The sequence below is a fragment of the Thamnophis sirtalis genome, unplaced genomic scaffold, assembly GCF_051295495.1.
Source record: "Thamnophis sirtalis isolate CommonGarterSnake01/CBP01778 unplaced genomic scaffold, rThaSir2_p1.2 scaffold_4, whole genome shotgun sequence".
In the NCBI taxonomy this organism is placed as follows: domain Eukaryota; kingdom Metazoa; phylum Chordata; class Lepidosauria; order Squamata; family Natricidae; genus Thamnophis; species Thamnophis sirtalis.
The window spans coordinates 66,777,023-66,794,695 of record NW_028261384.1 but is presented as its reverse complement, the minus strand read 5'-3'; the positions used below and the strand labels follow the sequence as shown (position 1 = coordinate 66,794,695).

The window sequence follows — 17,673 nt, the reverse complement described above, 5'->3', positions numbered from 1 at the left end:
GGCCGGCCAATGCCGGCTGTCAACCACCCGGAGGAGGGCCTTCTCTGTGGCTGCTCCGGCCCTCTGGAATGATCTCCCCATGGAGATTCGGACCCTCACTACCCTTCAGGCTTTCCGTATTGCCGTTAAGATCTGGCTGTTCCAGCAGGCCTGGGGCTGCTGAGTTCCATCCCCCCTCGAATTGGAGTGCTAGTTGAGACCTTTTAAAACTGTTTTTGTATTGTTGTTTGTCTTTGTTCTTTCCCTTTTGTATGATGTCCCCTCCCTCCAGGTTTGTTAGCCGCCCTGAGTCCCTCGTGAATAGGGCGGCATAAAGTTGAATAAACCTCTAACCTCTAACCTCTTTGCTGCCCATTGACATCTGATAAGTGGGAAAGAGCTTAGTGCTCTTTGTCTGAGCCTCCCAAAAAGGCTAGAACAGATCCCCACTTCTCTCCAGGCCAGCTAAATTTGCACCCTGCAAGCCACAGAGGCTGCCCTGTTACCTCAGAGTCTCGTTGGGTCTCAGAAATGCTGCGGCTGAGGTGATTGCAGCTACAGTGCACTCATAGCACTTCACAGTCTCCAGTTTGCTTCTGGGGCCACAGGGAGAAGCAGAAGGCTCCGCAAAGTGCCCCTCTGTGCCGCTTGCAAAGTGTGACTTTTATGAGCAGCCATACAGTCTCTAATGCCAGTCCTTGCGAAGCACGGCTTTTACCAGCAGCCGCGCAGTCTCTGAAGCCAGCCCTTTGATCCCTCATGGTCTGGGCTCTTGTTGACGGCATTTAGGAGGTGGTGTGAGAAGCGAGCAGCTCTGGAGCTTAATTGCCTGGGCAGATTGACAGCAGCAGGTGAGTGGCAGCATTGGGATCTAGTCTGCATTCCCTGGCCATCGAGGCAGTTCCGAAGCACAAAGAAAGACTTTTTGTCAGTTAGCAGGCTGTTAGAAAAGGCACGAAGCACCATTTTGGTTTCTGCAAGTGACTACAAGATGGCTGAGGCTTCCTCTTCATTACCTACTAAGGCCCCTATTAACCGTGAGGGGATACTTAGTCCAAAAGCGGTGCCAGTTGCCCCAGGTCTTCTTATGATAGTGGAACCATCCACACCCCAAGCTGGGGCAGAGTCCAGGGGGCACCAGATGTCAGATAAATCAGCTGGCCACTCCAAATAAAAAAAGGCCTCAAAATTGGCTTCCAAATCAGAAAAAAAGCAGGGCAAGGCAACCAATGGGCAGGGCTCTACTACTGCATCTCGCAGGTCTTGCTCATCATCCTCCAAAGGAGACTAAGCATCCCATGCTAGCAGTAGATCATTCCTGCTGTCTCCTATTGGACTGGGCCAGGACCCTGGGTCTTTTAGCTCACACTTTCCTATTAACACTACAGGCCTATGGAGGTCAGACTCTGATCTCCCAGGGCAGATTCTGGCAAATGAACAGAGAGGGACTGAGAGTACCAGGCCTGCTGAAGCTACATTCACCCCTACAGCTGTGGGGCTTTGCTTGGACACACAGCTGACCCCTCTAGCCCTGCCCAGTATTCAGGACATTATAGCATCAGCCATTAGCCAGGGCATCACAGCAGGGATTCAGCAAGGGTTAGGAGTAGTCCCTCGGGTGGTTCCCATGGTCCAGCCAAGTGTAGTTCCAATGCCCACCTTGCTCTCAGTGTAGTCAGTCTCTGGTGTCAGAGGATGGAGAGACCATGATGCTGAATTCTCTGGGGACGAGGAGATCTTCCAGAGAAGGCAGCTTTCTTAGGTCTGTTCCAGCCAAACCATTTCAAGACCCTTCTGACCAAGGCCAAAGTTTCGGCCAATTTTGGGGTGCAAATAGCAGCACCTGCGGCGAATCCTGCCTCTGGGATTCCTTCTTCATGGAACAAACTGTTGAGATGGACACAGTTCCTACTCCAAAGCCATTCTTCGATGTTGTGCAAAGGCAGTGGGCGTCACCAACATCAGGCCTTATGCCTTTGTCGGCTGACAAAAAAATTCTACAATGTGGCCAATGACTTGGGACAGTTACTCCAGATGCCAACTGTTGACACCCCAGTGGCGGCCCTCTACATGGCAACCACCATGCCAGGGTCACAGGAGGATGTCCTCAAACTGGAGGACAGGAGAGCTGACTTTACAATGAAACAAGGTCATCAGGTGGTACGTGTTTCCATGTCAGCATCTTTCCTCTCATGTCCGTGCCTCTTCTAGCTCCAACAGCTGCAGCAGCGAATTCTGGCCATGGATTTGAGAGCCCATCAAGATCTGAACAAGATCGTGGCTGCGGTGCAGTTTACGGCCGATGCCACGCTCAACACCGCACATTTCTCTTCTTGTGCCATGGCTTCTGCTGTGGCTTCATGTCATCTGCTATGGCTCCATCAGTGGCAGGTGGACATGAGGCATAAGTGGCATCTGGCCTCTTCACCTTACAAAGGAGGGTCCTTGTTTGGGGATGCTCTAGAGCCACTGCTGATTGAAAATAAGGATAAATGAAAGGTTTTGCCCTCAGTCTCCTGAAAAGGGGGCACCCGTTCAACACCTTACACCAGGAGGCAGCCCTTTCAGGCCCCAGACTACGGTACCTCCTTTCAAGGCCACGATTATGGTTCCTCAGGTTTCAGGGCCCAAGTGGGGTATCACCAGAGGCAGCGACAGCAGTCCTATAGATACCAGCAGGGAAACCAGGCCAAGAAGCCCTTTTGGGGGTGGTGGAGGTCATGGATTCTGCAAATCTTAGGTCCTGCCAGAATCCCATTCCCATCGGGGGGCATTTAGCATTTTTTGCAGATCAGTGGGACGAGATTACCTCCGACGAGTGGATACGGTGTACCATTAGGTCAGGCTTAGCTCTGGAATTCCTCCCCATACCCCTGAGTTTCTTTATTCATCGCCCAGTGTCCTGCAATCTGGACAGACAGACCCTAATGAATTCGGCAATAAACACCTCCTGGACATAAGGGCTGTCCAACTGGTTCCGGATGACCAATTACATCTGGGTTTTATGCTATTCTTTTCGTTATTACCAAAACCTTGGGTTGGTTGAAAAACAATTCTAGACCTAAAATGGCTCAACCGCCACTTAAAATATCGCAGATTTAAAATGCATTCACTACATTCTATTCTGGCAGGGGTGCAGGAAGGTGATCTTCTTACGTCCATCAAGTTAACGGAGGCTTATCTACACATCCCTATTCTGCGTGAACACTGCAAATTTCTGAGGTTCTGTTATGGGGGCATAACAGCACTATCGGTACAAGTCTCTGCCATTCGGCCTTTCTTCCCACCCCCACCCCCCGGGTGTTCACCATGGTGCTGGCAGAATTGGCAGCACATCTAAGGACCTTGCCCGTGCTTGTCAAATGCTACCTTGATGATATATTGCTACAATCCAGGTCACTATCTGGAGCAAGGCAGGACCTTGACATAACAATATGCACCTTGTAGGTTCAAAGGTTCTCTATAAACAGAGATAAAAGTCATCTCGAACCCACCACCTGGATCTTACACCTAGGGGTGTGGATTGATTCCGTCTCAGGGCAGGTTTTCCTGTCACAAGATAGGCAAGCAAGTATTAAACAACTGGTTAGGGAGATATTGAGTCAGCAAGAATCTCCCTGGCCACCTTGTCCCGCTTGCTGGGGAAACTAGTGTCGGCTATCAACATCATGCCTTGGGCACGCCTACACACTAGGGACCTACAGTGGTTTCTCTTACCCTTTCAGAAGGCACGCAGGAGTATGTTACTGTTGAAGGTCACTGTTCCTGCGGACGTCCTCTGCTCTCTCCATTGGTGGAGGCCGACAGCCATCTCCAGAGGCTGCCACTTCAGGGTTGTTCACAGGGTGACGGTCACCATCCACGCCAGCCTTTACGACTGGGGGGCTCATCTGCAGGTGCAGATGGCCCAGGGACAATGGGACCAGGTGGACAGGACTCACAACATAAACTGGTTGGAACTCAGAACCATCCACTTGACCCTCCAGAGACTTCTTGGCACCATTGTTGGCCAGCATGTGTTAGTCTTGACAGACAATGTGGCCACCAAAGCCCAAGTGAACCATCAAGGTGGCACAAAGTCCAAGATTCTCAGGAAGGAAACCGAGGAACTGGGTCTCTGTGTGGAGAGGCACTTGCTTTGTTGACAGTGGAATACATTTCGGGGGTGGTGAATGTTCGGGCCAACTGGCTTAGCCAAGCAAGGGTGAACCATGCAGAATGGTGCCTCCACCCTCATCTATTTCAACAGATCTCGGTTTGCTTTGGCTCACCAGTTGTGGACCTGTTTGCCACCCCAGACAACACACAGCTCCCCCACTTCTATGTGAGATTTCGGATGCAGAGGTTGGAAGGGATGGACGCTCTCCGGTGTCAATGGCCCCCCAGACTTCTTTATGCATTTCCCCCACTGCCTCTGGTTCCTCAGGTGTTGCACAAGGTGATCACCAAAAAAATCAGAGGTGATCCTGGTGGCCCCTCATAGGTCACAACAGCCATGGTTCACTGACCTACAGAGCTTGTTGGTGGCCAGACCCTGGAGGATCCCTCAGACCAAGGGTGCCCACAGCCAGGGTCACTGGAGCATCCGGACCCTCGGTGGCTCCAGGTGTCCACATGGCGCCTGAGCTGGACTCTCTGAGGGCGGATAATTTTTCCTCCAGTGTCATAGGCATGAAACAGGCCTCCAGGAGGCCTTCCATGGTCCGCATATACATGGCATAATTTCTGCAAATGGTATGACACCAAGACCATCCACCCTACAATGGCTGCTGTACCCCAGGTATTGGAATTTCTCCAAGATGGGCTGGAGAAAGGGTTATCACCCAATACGCTGAGACAGCAGGTAGCAGCTCTGGCCACAATTCTGACTTGGGGGGCAACCTTTATCCTACCACCTGACTGTGAGGAGGTTCCTAAAAGGGGCGGTCAACTTGAGACCTCTGGTGGTTCACTGCTACCCCACGTGGGATTTTTCTAAAGTTTTATTGGCTCTAATGGGAGCCCTCCTTGAACCCTTATGCTCTGTGGAACTACAGTTACTTATGTGGAAGGTGGCCTTCCTGGTGGCCATCACCTCTGCCAGGAGGATCTCGGAACTGCAGGCTCTGTCAGTGATGGAGGATCTTTGTACTTTCCACACCAACAGAGTGGTGCTACGGGTAGACCTTTCCTTTACACCCAAAGTTTCCTCCTGGTTCCACAGGGTGCAGGAGGTCATTTTGCCCAACTTCTACCCCTCACCTAATCATCCCTTGGAGAGACAGTTGCACAAGCTGGATATGCGACAGGCCCTTAAGGTCTACATCAATCACAATTCTGACTTTAGGAGGTCGGAAATATTGTTTGTATCGTTCCAGCCCATGACCCTAGGTAGGAAGGTGTCTGTCTCCACCATCGGCAGGTGGATCTGCAGTTGCATAGCCAGGACATACAGTTCACAACATGAGCCAGTTTTGACCTGTAAATTTCTTGATTGCATGCAGGGTTCTGCATTCAGGGAATTGTTGTAAAATACTGTTTGCTAATGTTTCTTGACTGATCAATTATTGTTTACTAAACTGTTTGTTCAAGGACATGTTGAGTCTGTCTAAGTTCTTCTTCACTGAAAAGCTGGGTAAGGCTAGCAAAAAGGGGCGTGTTTTAACTATCTTTAATCAGACTCAGTCCAATCAGAAAGCGGACAATGTCAACCCATGCATTGATGCTATGTCCACTCTATTAGAAGAGGCGTATCAGGTAAGTACCAACATCCTTTTTATTTGTACTAAAATGTAACTCTGGTTCCACACTGTTCACACAATGATGTGTATGTAGAAAAATAAAAAAATAAAAAACTTTTTAAAAAAATATTTAAATTTCAGGTTCAAAACTATGTTTCATGGCCATTACTGCAGCTATTAAATTGTAATGGCTGGGCATTAGAAGAACATGAATGGAAAAGATTCCTTGGAAGCTAGTTATATGTTGATCCTTCCAAGTCAGCACCGTGCCTCCCCCACAGACTGTTAGTTCCAACCAAAAGACTGGTGTTTGTTCCACATTGCACATATTTTTGTTTTGCAACCACAATGACTAATATTTTAAAAAATAATGGAAAAAAAACCTTTGACTAGCAGGCACAGACAACTTCAGCAAAATATGGTCTTTGCTTTGAGATACTGATCACATGTAAAAACTTCATGCATTGTTTTCCTAGATAAGAAGAATAGTCATTATGAAAAATTTAGTATAGCTTGGTGAAATGACAAAATAGTAAATTCAGAAAGATATTTTAAAAGTGCCCTTAATAGGAATATAGAATAATGTTCTTTAATTTTGTCATGTTAATTACATATATGCAGTACACAGTTGGATTCCAATAACATGACTATTTGAGCAGTAACTGGTTAAGTTCAAAGGTAAATTTTCAGTTGGTGTATAGCATGCTATTTTGTTTTTTACAGAGAAAGTGTAGAGAGTCTTATACAAAAGCATTCCTATGCTCGATCCCCCATCAGAACCTATGGAGGAGAAGATGAAATTCTGGGAGATGATAACCAAACAACACAAAACCGAGGTAAGAGGAAGTAAGCCTGAAGTACTCTTCAAAGAAGGGCAGTCTATGGGACTCAGCCTCAGATAGGCTAATTCAGAATGTGAAGAAGCTGCATTTGGAAAAGAGACGCACATCTCCACCTCCACTCAGCAATGTTGCATCTCTTTGAATGTAATGTAACGTAGTCATTTATTTACATTCATGTTCTACCACTATTTAATTTCTATAGCAATTCAATAGTCTACTATTTAGACAGTCAAACATTACACCTATAAGCTATCAAATAATGCATAGCAATTCTCATACAGGCAGATGACACAATTTAGAATAGTGGTTTTCAACCTTCCCAACCCTTTAATACAGTTCCTCATGTTGTGGGGACCCCCAAACATAAAATTATTTTCGTTGCTTCTTCCAAACTATAATTTTGCTACTGTTATGAATCATAATGTAAATATCTGATATGCAGGATGTATTTTCATTATTACAAATTGAACATAATTAAAGTATAGTGATTAATCACAAAAAGAATATTTTATTATATATTGTGAAATGGTTTGCTAATGAAAATTATACACACACAAACACACACACACACACACACAAAACTTCTAACCTTGTTACAAAAAGTCCATGAAACATTTCAGTTGGTAACAAAATAAAAATAAAACAGAGAAGACAGTAAAAAAAAATGGGTCAAAGAGAAATACAGTACTAGGTTGGATATCCCCTCCTATTTTTCATCTTGTTCTACTGGTTCTTTATGATTTATCAATTGTTGTTTATAACTAATGATTGTAACTATTATTATGACCTATGACCTATGACTTGCTGTTTATATGTACACTGTGATTTGGTGCACTGGAGACAAATTCCTTGTGTGTCTTATCACACTTCACCAATAAACATTTCAATTTCATTCTATTCCTACTTCATTCTATTCTATTCTATTCTATTCTATTTATTCCTATTCTATTCCTATTCTCATTCCATTTCCATTTTCCTATTCCCATTCTCATTCCATTCCATTCCATTTTCCTATTCCATTCCATTCTATTCTAAGCATGGAAGCTTAAAACTTAAAACTTAAAAAGATGTAGTACTTTATTTTTTTCCAAAGCGACTGCTGAAGATGTTTTGTGATGGCTACCTTTTTTCCCCTCCGCCCCTAAACTCCTGGAATCCTCTTGCTCCCAAGTTTTCCAACCACTCATTCATTCATAGATATCGCGGAAGGAAACTAAGGCTGGTCTCCTTGTGAATGGACAGAAGTTTTTACAGAAAAGGGAAAACCCAAACGTCTGGAGCCAATTGCTGCAGAGCACCCATGTGAACTTCCAAGTCTCCGAGGAGGTGGAAGGGACATTGTCACCATCCTTCCCGCCTCAGTTCTCAGCTCCTTCTTCCTGGCATCCCTTCCCCTCGCTGCTGGGAGACTGAACTCAGCCTGTCCACCTCTCAGGGTGCTGGCTTGCCGGTGCTCAATTCTCCCCCTCCCCTCCCCTTGTCAAGCGCAGCTATCTGAGCTGCCCATCGGTGCCTCTTGTGTCATAATTGGCTGGGCCCCGGTTGTCCTTGCGCTGCCACTCCTGTCAGGTAGCCCACCCTTTTGCAAGGCAGCACCCGCCGTCACCACTCCCCTGGCTCCAGACACTGGCATGCAGGTGTCTCAGTTCCTAAGACCATCGAAAATATGTCTTTTCCAATGGTCTTAGGCGACCCCTGTGAAAGGGTTGTTTGACCCCCAAAGGGGTCGCGACCCGCAGGTTGAGAACCACTGATTTAGAAGATGAAGATGATGAAGGTCTTTTGTAAGCCTTTATTACTGCACCTTAACTTTAATAAAATGGATATTGACCAGGGGTGGGCTGCTATGGGTTCGCCCGGGTTTGGGAGAACCAGTAGCTAACATTATGGCTGGTTCACAGAACCTCCAAATCCCACCTCTGGCTGACCCCTCCCCTCCCACCCCACCCCTCCCAAGAGTCTCCACATGGCCCATTTTGGATGTGAGATAAGTGCAGGGCCCATGCAGAAGCTCGAGGAGGAGGAAAAACAGACCTCCCGGAAGTTCTGGAAGATCAGAAACGGGCCCATTTCTGGACTCCAGAGGGCCTCCAGAACCTGAAGGAAGCAGTTTTTGCCCTCCCAGAGGCTCAAGGAAAAGCTCTGAAGCCTGGGGAAGGCGAACCGCCCCCTGACATGGTGCAGGAGACAGACTACGCCATTCCCACCATGGCCACGCTCACCTAACAACCAGGCAGAGAACCCGTTGCTGAAATTTTTGAAGCCCACCCCTGATATTCACACTTATGTTTGCACAAAGGTAAAAAAACAAACAAACACACAAGTTTGGTTCATAGATAGATGCAGCTATTTGAAACACATCAACACTGTGTTTCAAATATCAATAGATGATGTGTTTTAAATATTTAAATAAATATTTCCCTTTTCATCTTATGCTTCCTCCAAACTGCAAGGAATATATTGTTTAACTAACTTTGTACAGTTAAGAGGATCTAAATATTTTCCAGCAGCTATTAACCTGTTTGAGACAAATGCTCAAAAGTAGAGTGCCTCAGAAAGGTTCAATTAAGGTTAGGCATTGATTTTTATATATTTAAGATTCTTAAATATGAATTTTAGAGGAAGCTGTTCCAAATGTCCCAAATGTCCCAATGTCTTGTCCCAACCAAGGAACACGGATTACCATTTTTAATATTTATAATTTACAATTTAGTCCAAAAGGTATGGTCTAACTTTAATCTTCTTGGATATGAGGAATTGGAGTATAAGTTGCTGCAATATTTCCCCATCTGATTGTACTTACAATACTGCAGAATCTTTGTAATATTTTGCCTATGGCATTCTATGCTTTGTAATACTATATCTATGGCATTCTACCACCTGCAGATCAATGGTAGATTCAAAAAGATTCCTTATTCTAGGAGAATCTGTTCTGATTTTGCAGAGAAGCTTGTAGCTATTTAATAATCTCTCTCCATGGATGACTAAATAAATTTCTGCCCATTTTTCTCTGTCTGAATCAGCAGCAATGTTTGAGGTGCTTGACTTTTCTGAAGTAGTTTGTAGAATAGCTTATTTTTTATAGAAAAAAATAGATTATTTTTCCCTTGCTAAACTTTAACTGCCTATCATAATGTTGAGTATATTTAACAATGTATTGTAAATGTTGTCTTTTTAACCTATCCTTCCTTCCTTTCTCTCTCCCACCCTCCTCTTAATTTGTTTTTGGTTAATCCATTATATTGTTAGTAAATGTATTTGCCTGGTAAGCAAGCCCAAAATAGTTATTAGAAAGCCAAAATATGTGCTAGCTTTATTGAAGGTTGCAGAAAAGGACAGAGATCTGTAAAAATATATTTGATTTCTAGCTACAGAGGAAACAGATCTCTTTGTCTGAACTTATTCACAAGTCTATTTGCTTTTTTTGGATTTCCATATGCTTTCCTAAATATAATCCTGATTCCCCAGCATAGTCAAATCTTATTTTCAGTTATGCCTGGAAGCATTCTGGGAAAAATGACTATATATCTCTAGAATTGCTGGGGGCAATATGGGTTCTAAAATGCCATATATGTATGCATCATTCATGTTTAGAGCCTCTTCTAACATAGCAGCATCATATTTTCCATTTTCTACACATACTCTACTGGGATGTATGTGTTGCAGATAAATCTTTGGGTGCTGTTATATAAGGGTGCACAAGGACACAATAGTACCTAGAATTCTCAAATGATACCCTCCCCCCCAAAATCAGATAATTTATACTTCCAAACACTTTTAAATGTGGCTATTGGTAATATTAAACAGATTCTTTGGTACCTGTTCAAATGAGCGTTATATAGATTAGTTGCATTGGCTTTGATTCTGTATAGTTAAAAATAGACCTGTGGATTAATCTCCTGAGGTTACTGATTATGCTATTATATTATAGTTACCTTTTGTGATCTTCCTGATATGCAATGACTACTTCAGGAACAGCTCTGTATGCTGGCATCTTGCAATGTTTTTCTTTTGCTCACAAAGCTTACTTAGAATGCTATTGTAGCTGTGTTATAAACATCACACAACTTCTTCAAATTTCCTAAAGATTTATATTGATTCTCCTTGTTTACAGCATCAGCTTTTACATCTGATAATTTATCCCTCAATTCCTGGGTCTCATCCTCTTCAAATTTTCCTGGATTTCAACATCCACAGACCTTGACTACTTTTGGTTCCAGCAGTGCCTCAATAGCCACTCCAATTCCTCATCCAATTCAAGGATCACTACCACCATTTAGCCACCTGGGAATGCCTTTGACACCTTCTGCCATTGCTAGCTCAATGCAAGGAAGTGGCCCCACATTCCCATCTTTCCATATGCCCAGATATCATCATTATTTTCAGCAAGGGCCTTATGCAGCAATTCAGGGACTACGCCATTCTTCTACAGTGATGACACCTTTTGTATGATTGACCCACAGCCAAGGAAAGGCAAGGTTAGGCACAGAAAGAATGAGGAACATATTGTAAAGAACTGAGAAGAAACATTATAAGAATTGAAGAGGAAAACTAGCTTGCATGAGATGATGAAGGAATCAAAGTTACATGAAAAATGTGCTAATCAGAGTGGCTGGGAAATCTAAACGTAATGTTGCCAAATGGGTTTTGAATGTAGTAAGGTTTCCAATTGACAGATTATGTGAAGGTCATCATAACCACTAGATAAAACACTATGTTCATGCAATAGTATATAGCAATGCTGTTTCTAGATTTCCTTCTCAACAAAGGCAAAAGAGGCAATATTGGTGTAGTGATTTCATTGGGAGTGAATGAACATATTTAGCCATTGCAGTTCTCTCTAGAAAAAAACAGAAGGAAATTTTATTCAACATTATCCTCCCTTCCTTTTAATTCCTTAAAATATCAATCCCTAATTAGATGGAAGCCACAAACCACTGAAATATCTTTTCTTTCAGTTTCATTGAGTGCAGTGAATTAAAGTTGTGCAAGTCAGCACACACTTTTGTGAAAGTAGAGCATGCATTCATGCAAGCATTATTCTTTTTAGAATTGAAAGATTTGTACATAATTTTTTTCCAGTGGATTATGTACGATCAGTACTCCAGACACTAAATATAATTCAGTGATAAAGCTAAAACAAAAATCATAAAGTTAAATATTATTTTAGTTTAAATTCAGCATTGCTGAAGCGCATCAACATAAATACTGTACATACATATGTACATAAAATACTTAGCTGAGAAACATTTATTGGGAAATCTTGAAATGAAGCAATTTGAATGGAACAAGATTTAAATCTCTTAAATAAAATGTGAACATAAAATAACTTTGTATCTTATTATGAATCTTTTCACTTATCTAGCAAATTGAAACATTACATAGTTAAATTTTTAATCAGAAAATTATAGCAATGCAAAGAAATTGTAAAATGGGACAGGGGAACCCAAAAGTAAGACTTTAACTGAATATTTTAACTGGTGTACACCAGATTAATCTTACAGTTCTGATTTTTTTTTTACCCATACTGCACTCATTTGGTTCAATGAACTCCCCAAAGTTTTTTTCAAAAATAAAAATACACAGAAACTCTCATGGGTAGTTCTTGTAGTTACTTAGAGCAGATCTGCACTTGTTATCACCAGTATGGGCAATCATTGCTTTCTGAGTGCAGAATATATAGTATTTTCACTCTCAACCCATTACAAATATACTCTGCACCAAACTTTTTCCAGCTTTGATTCAAACTGCTGTTTTCTGATTTGACTTAAGCTCTTCAGAAGGATGGTCTTCAATGCTTCATTCCATTCCAGTAGCACACCCAACTTCAATTGGGTGCAGTGCCTGGCATGTTCCCTCCTCATCTAGCATCTAGTCACTTACCTGATCAGCAGTTTTTTGCTGAGCTGTTACGTTCTCTACTTTTTTAAAAAAAATAATCTTACAATTGATCCAATAATGGCCTGATAAAGGAATGAGCCGTTCTGAATCTTAGTCATATTCCATTCAACTTTCATCCCTTTTGATTTCTGTTCTCCTTGCTTTACAATCCTTGCAAAGTTTTCCTTTGCTTATTTTGTAACATCTTAAAGTTGCAATGTAAGAATATATATTTTTTTGTAAAATGAACAATTAGCAAAGTTTCCATTGACCTACAGAGGAATATATGAACAAAAGAAAATCTTGTTCCTTTTGCTTTGATTATTGTAGTATCAGACTAAAATAGAACAAGGGAAAAAAGAGGAAATTCAATATCAAACAAGAGATGATGTGGGAAGTGTAAATGAAGACATTCATGTCTATAAATATCTGGCGAGGAAAATAATGGCACAGAGATTAGTAAAAAGGGGATAAAAAGCAGACATCCATAGCCCAGTCTCTGCAAACATGGTGTCCCTTCATTGATGGAAAGCCAGGGAACAATCAATCAATTAGATATAAGCAACTTGTGAATTTATATTAGTTATAAACAAATGGAAAATGTAGGAATATATTGACTTCATACTGTATCATCTTTTTGACGGTCTGCAGTCTTCCTCACTTCTCAGTCTTTAATTAAAGCATAAAGGAAGCTATCCGGAAGAATTTCTTCCATTGGGCTTTTGCAACAGTAGTGCTCCTGAGGGTTATTATAAATGAGGGCTATTATTTCTGGTGCAAAATAGCCTGTACCTGATGTCATTGCCTATTATCTGGAATCAAGTCATAACAAATAGCCCCAAACTTCAAGTACTCTGAAAGAAGTTTTCCCTTCATTTTGGGAGGAACATTCTTTTACATTATTGTTTCATTTCTTTGATCTTTGGCTGGAAGTCAGACTTACCACCATGCCTCTCAACAGATAAAGTATAAACTCATCTCATAGAAGTGGCAGCCAAAATCAGATGACATGTTTGTTCTCTTTTAGTGTCAGCTATCCAACCCAACAAGTTTGAGATGTGACAAATCTACATCTTAGAAAGTGGTTCAAACATTTCTCCTTCTTGTAAAGAAATTGTCCACCCAATTTCCTTGCCCACAAATTTAGATAGAAATTTTGAAGCACCCTTTGAGGCCAGCTCTAATTTTAAGTGAGAAGTCACCTGCTAATTTTGATACTATATTCTGAAAAAAGATTGTTAGCATCCAACTGCAATTCTGGATTTGTTTAAAATGCAGAGTATTAAGGTAAGAATGAAAGAGCCCTACCAATTAGAAAAACAAAGATTAAAGCTCACAAAAGATAATCCCCAATTAGACCCATTATTGCCAATTTAATAGAATAGTAGGTCTCTTTCACACTGCTAGATATTTCTAAACAATGGTTTTATAGAAAGCACAAAGTTGAGATAATTGGTAGGTTTCCTTTATATTTCTTTACATCAGAATTCTAATGTTTTAAATTGAAGAGTATCAAAGGCCAACAGTCTCTTAAATGAAAGCTTTCTTCCCATCAGACGTTGATGTTCCATTTTTTTCCCTTTCCAATCTTGTAGCCCAAAAAACAGAGTATTGGTGGGAACTCAAACTGATAGGAATGGAATTCCTGACTCCTATTACATGTTTTATAGGAAAAATGGGCCACCCATGCATGCTTCAAGCTCCATTTTGAGAGTGCAAAGATAATGCCTCTGAAATTCACATACAAAACACTGATTCATGCCAGCACAATTGTCTGGTGACAAAAAGTGAAATTTATGTTAGATTTAACTTCTCCCTATTTAATTAAACTCCTTCAAAATAACAAGTCCAAAATTTTTCTCATCTCTTCAGTGATGTAATATGCATCTTATGACTTTTAGCCATCTTGTCCATGCAGAGTTACTGGCTTTGGAATAAGTTTCAATTCCAATTACACTACTCATAATTTTGTAAATGCTTTCCTCCTTATCTTTGGAAGAATAATTAATTTTAAAAAGGTTTGAGTTTTGACTGATTAAGATCAGCATCTCATAGATTGACTCCATTCTTACAAAAATTTTGTCCAACTATTCCATTATTGCTCTCTGGCTGCTGTAAAAGGTGGTGGATTAAATGGTTTTGCTACTGTGTTTATGGTGTTTGGAAATCTGTGGAAATGGTATTGTACTTAATTTATGCTAATTTTAGACTAGATAAAAATTAAATATTGTTCAAATTCATTTTAGGCAATTTTGCAGTTTTGGAATATAGAGATGAACTGCCTTTTTGTTTCATAATGATCTATGTGTTTTCCTCATACTGTGTGAGCTGAATATTTTCCCAAATCCCAGTTAGAATCCATCGCTGAACCAGGATCTGTATAGACACTGAAAATGTTGAATTAAGATTAATAGGTTTTTTAAAAAATTGCTTAAATTGCAGTTTGCTTTTATAGTGAAATCAGATTTTTTGGTTTTTGTTATTCATTTGTAGCAGGAAATATAATTTTGATATTTTCCCATGTCCTAATGGGGAATATATGTATTTTAATAGTAATAAAATTATTTTCAGGTTTGGTTAAAATTGTCAGAGTTTGGCTTTTTTATACTAAGCAATGACTTAAATCAATAAATGTGTTTATTCATAACTTCTTTTAAAGGAATTTAGGCACAAAATACACATTGCTGTATTTTATCTCTGACATATTTTAAATTAGCATCTAGTTTCTTATTATAGCACCAGAAATATGAGGAAAGACTTTGTGTATGGAAACTGGAGATGGTTTCTCTTAGCAGAATATACAATCAGTCTCTTTATTGCTGTGTTAAATTGTTTTAATTAATTGTGTGAGCATATTCACCATATAAAATGTGTCCATATGTATATTGAAGGTAATAGCCATAAATTAGAAAGCAACACCCAACAAAAACATTTATTTTTAAGTGCAATATATTTATTTCTGTCAAAATATGTCAACACTATCTGTTACTGGAATTACTAAAGTGGTTTGTAAACACCTAAAAACAATTTATAAACAGCATAAAATAATTATATATCATAAAATTGTACATGTGCAAATGTGTGGATGTTCATTTTCTTTCATTAAAATATTGGGATTTTAAAATATAACATGTATTTTTTATTTAAACTTTGTACTTCATGTTTGGGGTTTAAATCATTTGCAAGATATAAGACTTGTGTCTCTCCTGTCACTTTTTTGCAATACTTTCCTAGAAGCTATAACTTTTGTATTTTGTTGTAAGTTAAGAAAAAATAGTTGAATCCAAACAGATTTAAATACATATTTAATTTCCCTCCAAACCTTCAAAAGCATTTCCAGAAACTTTACAAACTGAGGCCCTGCAGGCTACTAAAAATTCAGTTCTTGACTTGGTTGTTTTGCTAGTGAGCTTATATCTATCTATCTATCTATCTATCTATCTATCTATCTATCTATCTATCTATCTATCTATCTATCTATCTATCATCTATCTATCTATCTATCTATCTATCTATCTATCTATCTATCTATCTATCTATCTATCTATCTATCTATCTATCATCTATCTATCTATCTATAAAAGCGAAATACCATTCACGCATTATCACAAAATCTCCAGAACCGTAAAGCCTACAAACGTGAAATTTGCCATGTATATTCCTTTTGCCTTCTAGGTGCTCACTAAGAAAGGATTTTTCGAAATGACCATCAGAGCATTAGTATTTCCTATATTATTATTAACACGCTCTGATGCTAAGGAGTTCTACTCTCAACCTGAAAAGAAATCTGTTCCAAATGCAAAACACAAGCAGAGGAGAGGAGATTCAGTTTCAATTTTACTTTCACAGCAGGAAGCAACTTTACTACAGAACAGTTGAGCTAAGCCACACCCAGGCTCCTTCCTCTCTCCTCCTTGCTCACAGCAAATACTGTTTGAGTTTCCAAACACCCCTCAACTCTCTCACCCACTGACACGACACTAGGCAGATAAATACTAGGCAGATGCTAGTATGCAGAGGCAGAATTTTTTCCTTATTTTCCTCCTCAGTTCAGACGAATCTGTTCCTTCTACTGTAACACAGTTAAAGGGAAAAGAGGCAAAAAATGCAGAAAAAGATTTACAGATGCGATTAGGAAAACACAAGTAAGGGAAGCTGCACACAAGTATCATCAAACTCAGCCCCCAGTCAGTATTTGTCTGGTTTTAAATATGAACCTCAGATTGATTATTCCAGGGACAAGGTTGTTAAATCTCAGACCCTGGTTATCCTCTGCCTGGTGCCATGTTCCTAAGTGGCAGGATGAGAATCCCGGGATGTGCTGCAGTAGTGGTAAAGTCCACCTCCCTCCTCTTCAGCCCTACTCTGAATGCTTACACACAGCCTTCTCACCTACCAGCATCCAATGGCAAAGCATTTTCTTCTGCTGTCCGGAAGTATGACTGATGCTTCCAAATGTCATCTTTTGGAACCACAGAGGTGGAGGAAGGAAATTTTATGCCAACATTCAAAGTGCAGGGGCAGGTCTACTACCGAATAGGGAGTATCATGAAGGGGTCTCAGCAGCAGCCTTCATTTCTCCAGATATATTTTGTTGGTGATGATGATGATAAGGACATCCATTGTGGAATCTACCCAGGTGTTAATCCACAACTGGTTAGCCAACTGCAGAAGTTGCTGCATGAACAGAACAAATATATTTTGGAACTTAAGGCTGTTGTTGATTCTGTTCCTAAGGGCCACAAGGACTTCCAAGTGGTGAAGCCTTCTGGAGAGCACTGAGGTCGTTTCAATGCCCACACAACTACAGAAGTGGTTGTTCTCATTGTCGGCCAGGATTTTGAGAAGAGAGACATCGTTCTCCACAGCAGAGACAACAGGTTGTTATGAATCAGTGAGACACGTGACACTCTCCAATACCCTCTGATGTTCTGCCATGGAGAAGATGGCTATTACATCAATATACCTCAGTGCGACCCAAACACCAAGGTTCCTCTCAAGAAGACCGTATCTGCTGTTGCCTTTTACAGCTACAGGATAATGGAGCGTGATGGCGAAGAATGCTACCTACTCCTGTTCCAGTTCCCTAGCGAATCATGGGCATCCAACCAACTAGTTCTTCATATTCCTGAATATTCACACCTTCTGTATACCCATGGACAGTTGATGTCTATGGTATATTGTTTTTGGTGGGGGAGTTGTAATTAAAAATGATTAGAGGGTTCACTACACATAGTGCCCACATTCTACGG

The 17,673-nt window shown here is 41.0% G+C and overlaps 1 protein-coding gene across 1 annotated transcript in view; it reads left to right on the top strand.

Annotated features, from left to right (window-relative positions):
• Positions 1-13,567, top strand: part of TBX20 (T-box transcription factor 20) — an 80,344-nt gene extending 66,777 nt beyond the window's left edge. Inside the window, exons 7-8 of the mRNA XM_087713073.1 lie at positions 6,423-6,535; positions 10,656-13,567. Of these exons, the coding sequence (XP_087569199.1) occupies positions 6,423-6,535; positions 10,656-10,993 (451 nt within the window). The 3' untranslated portion in view covers positions 10,994-13,567. The remainder of the gene's footprint in view (positions 1-6,422; positions 6,536-10,655) is intronic.
• Positions 13,568-17,673: the final 4,106 nt, after the last annotated feature.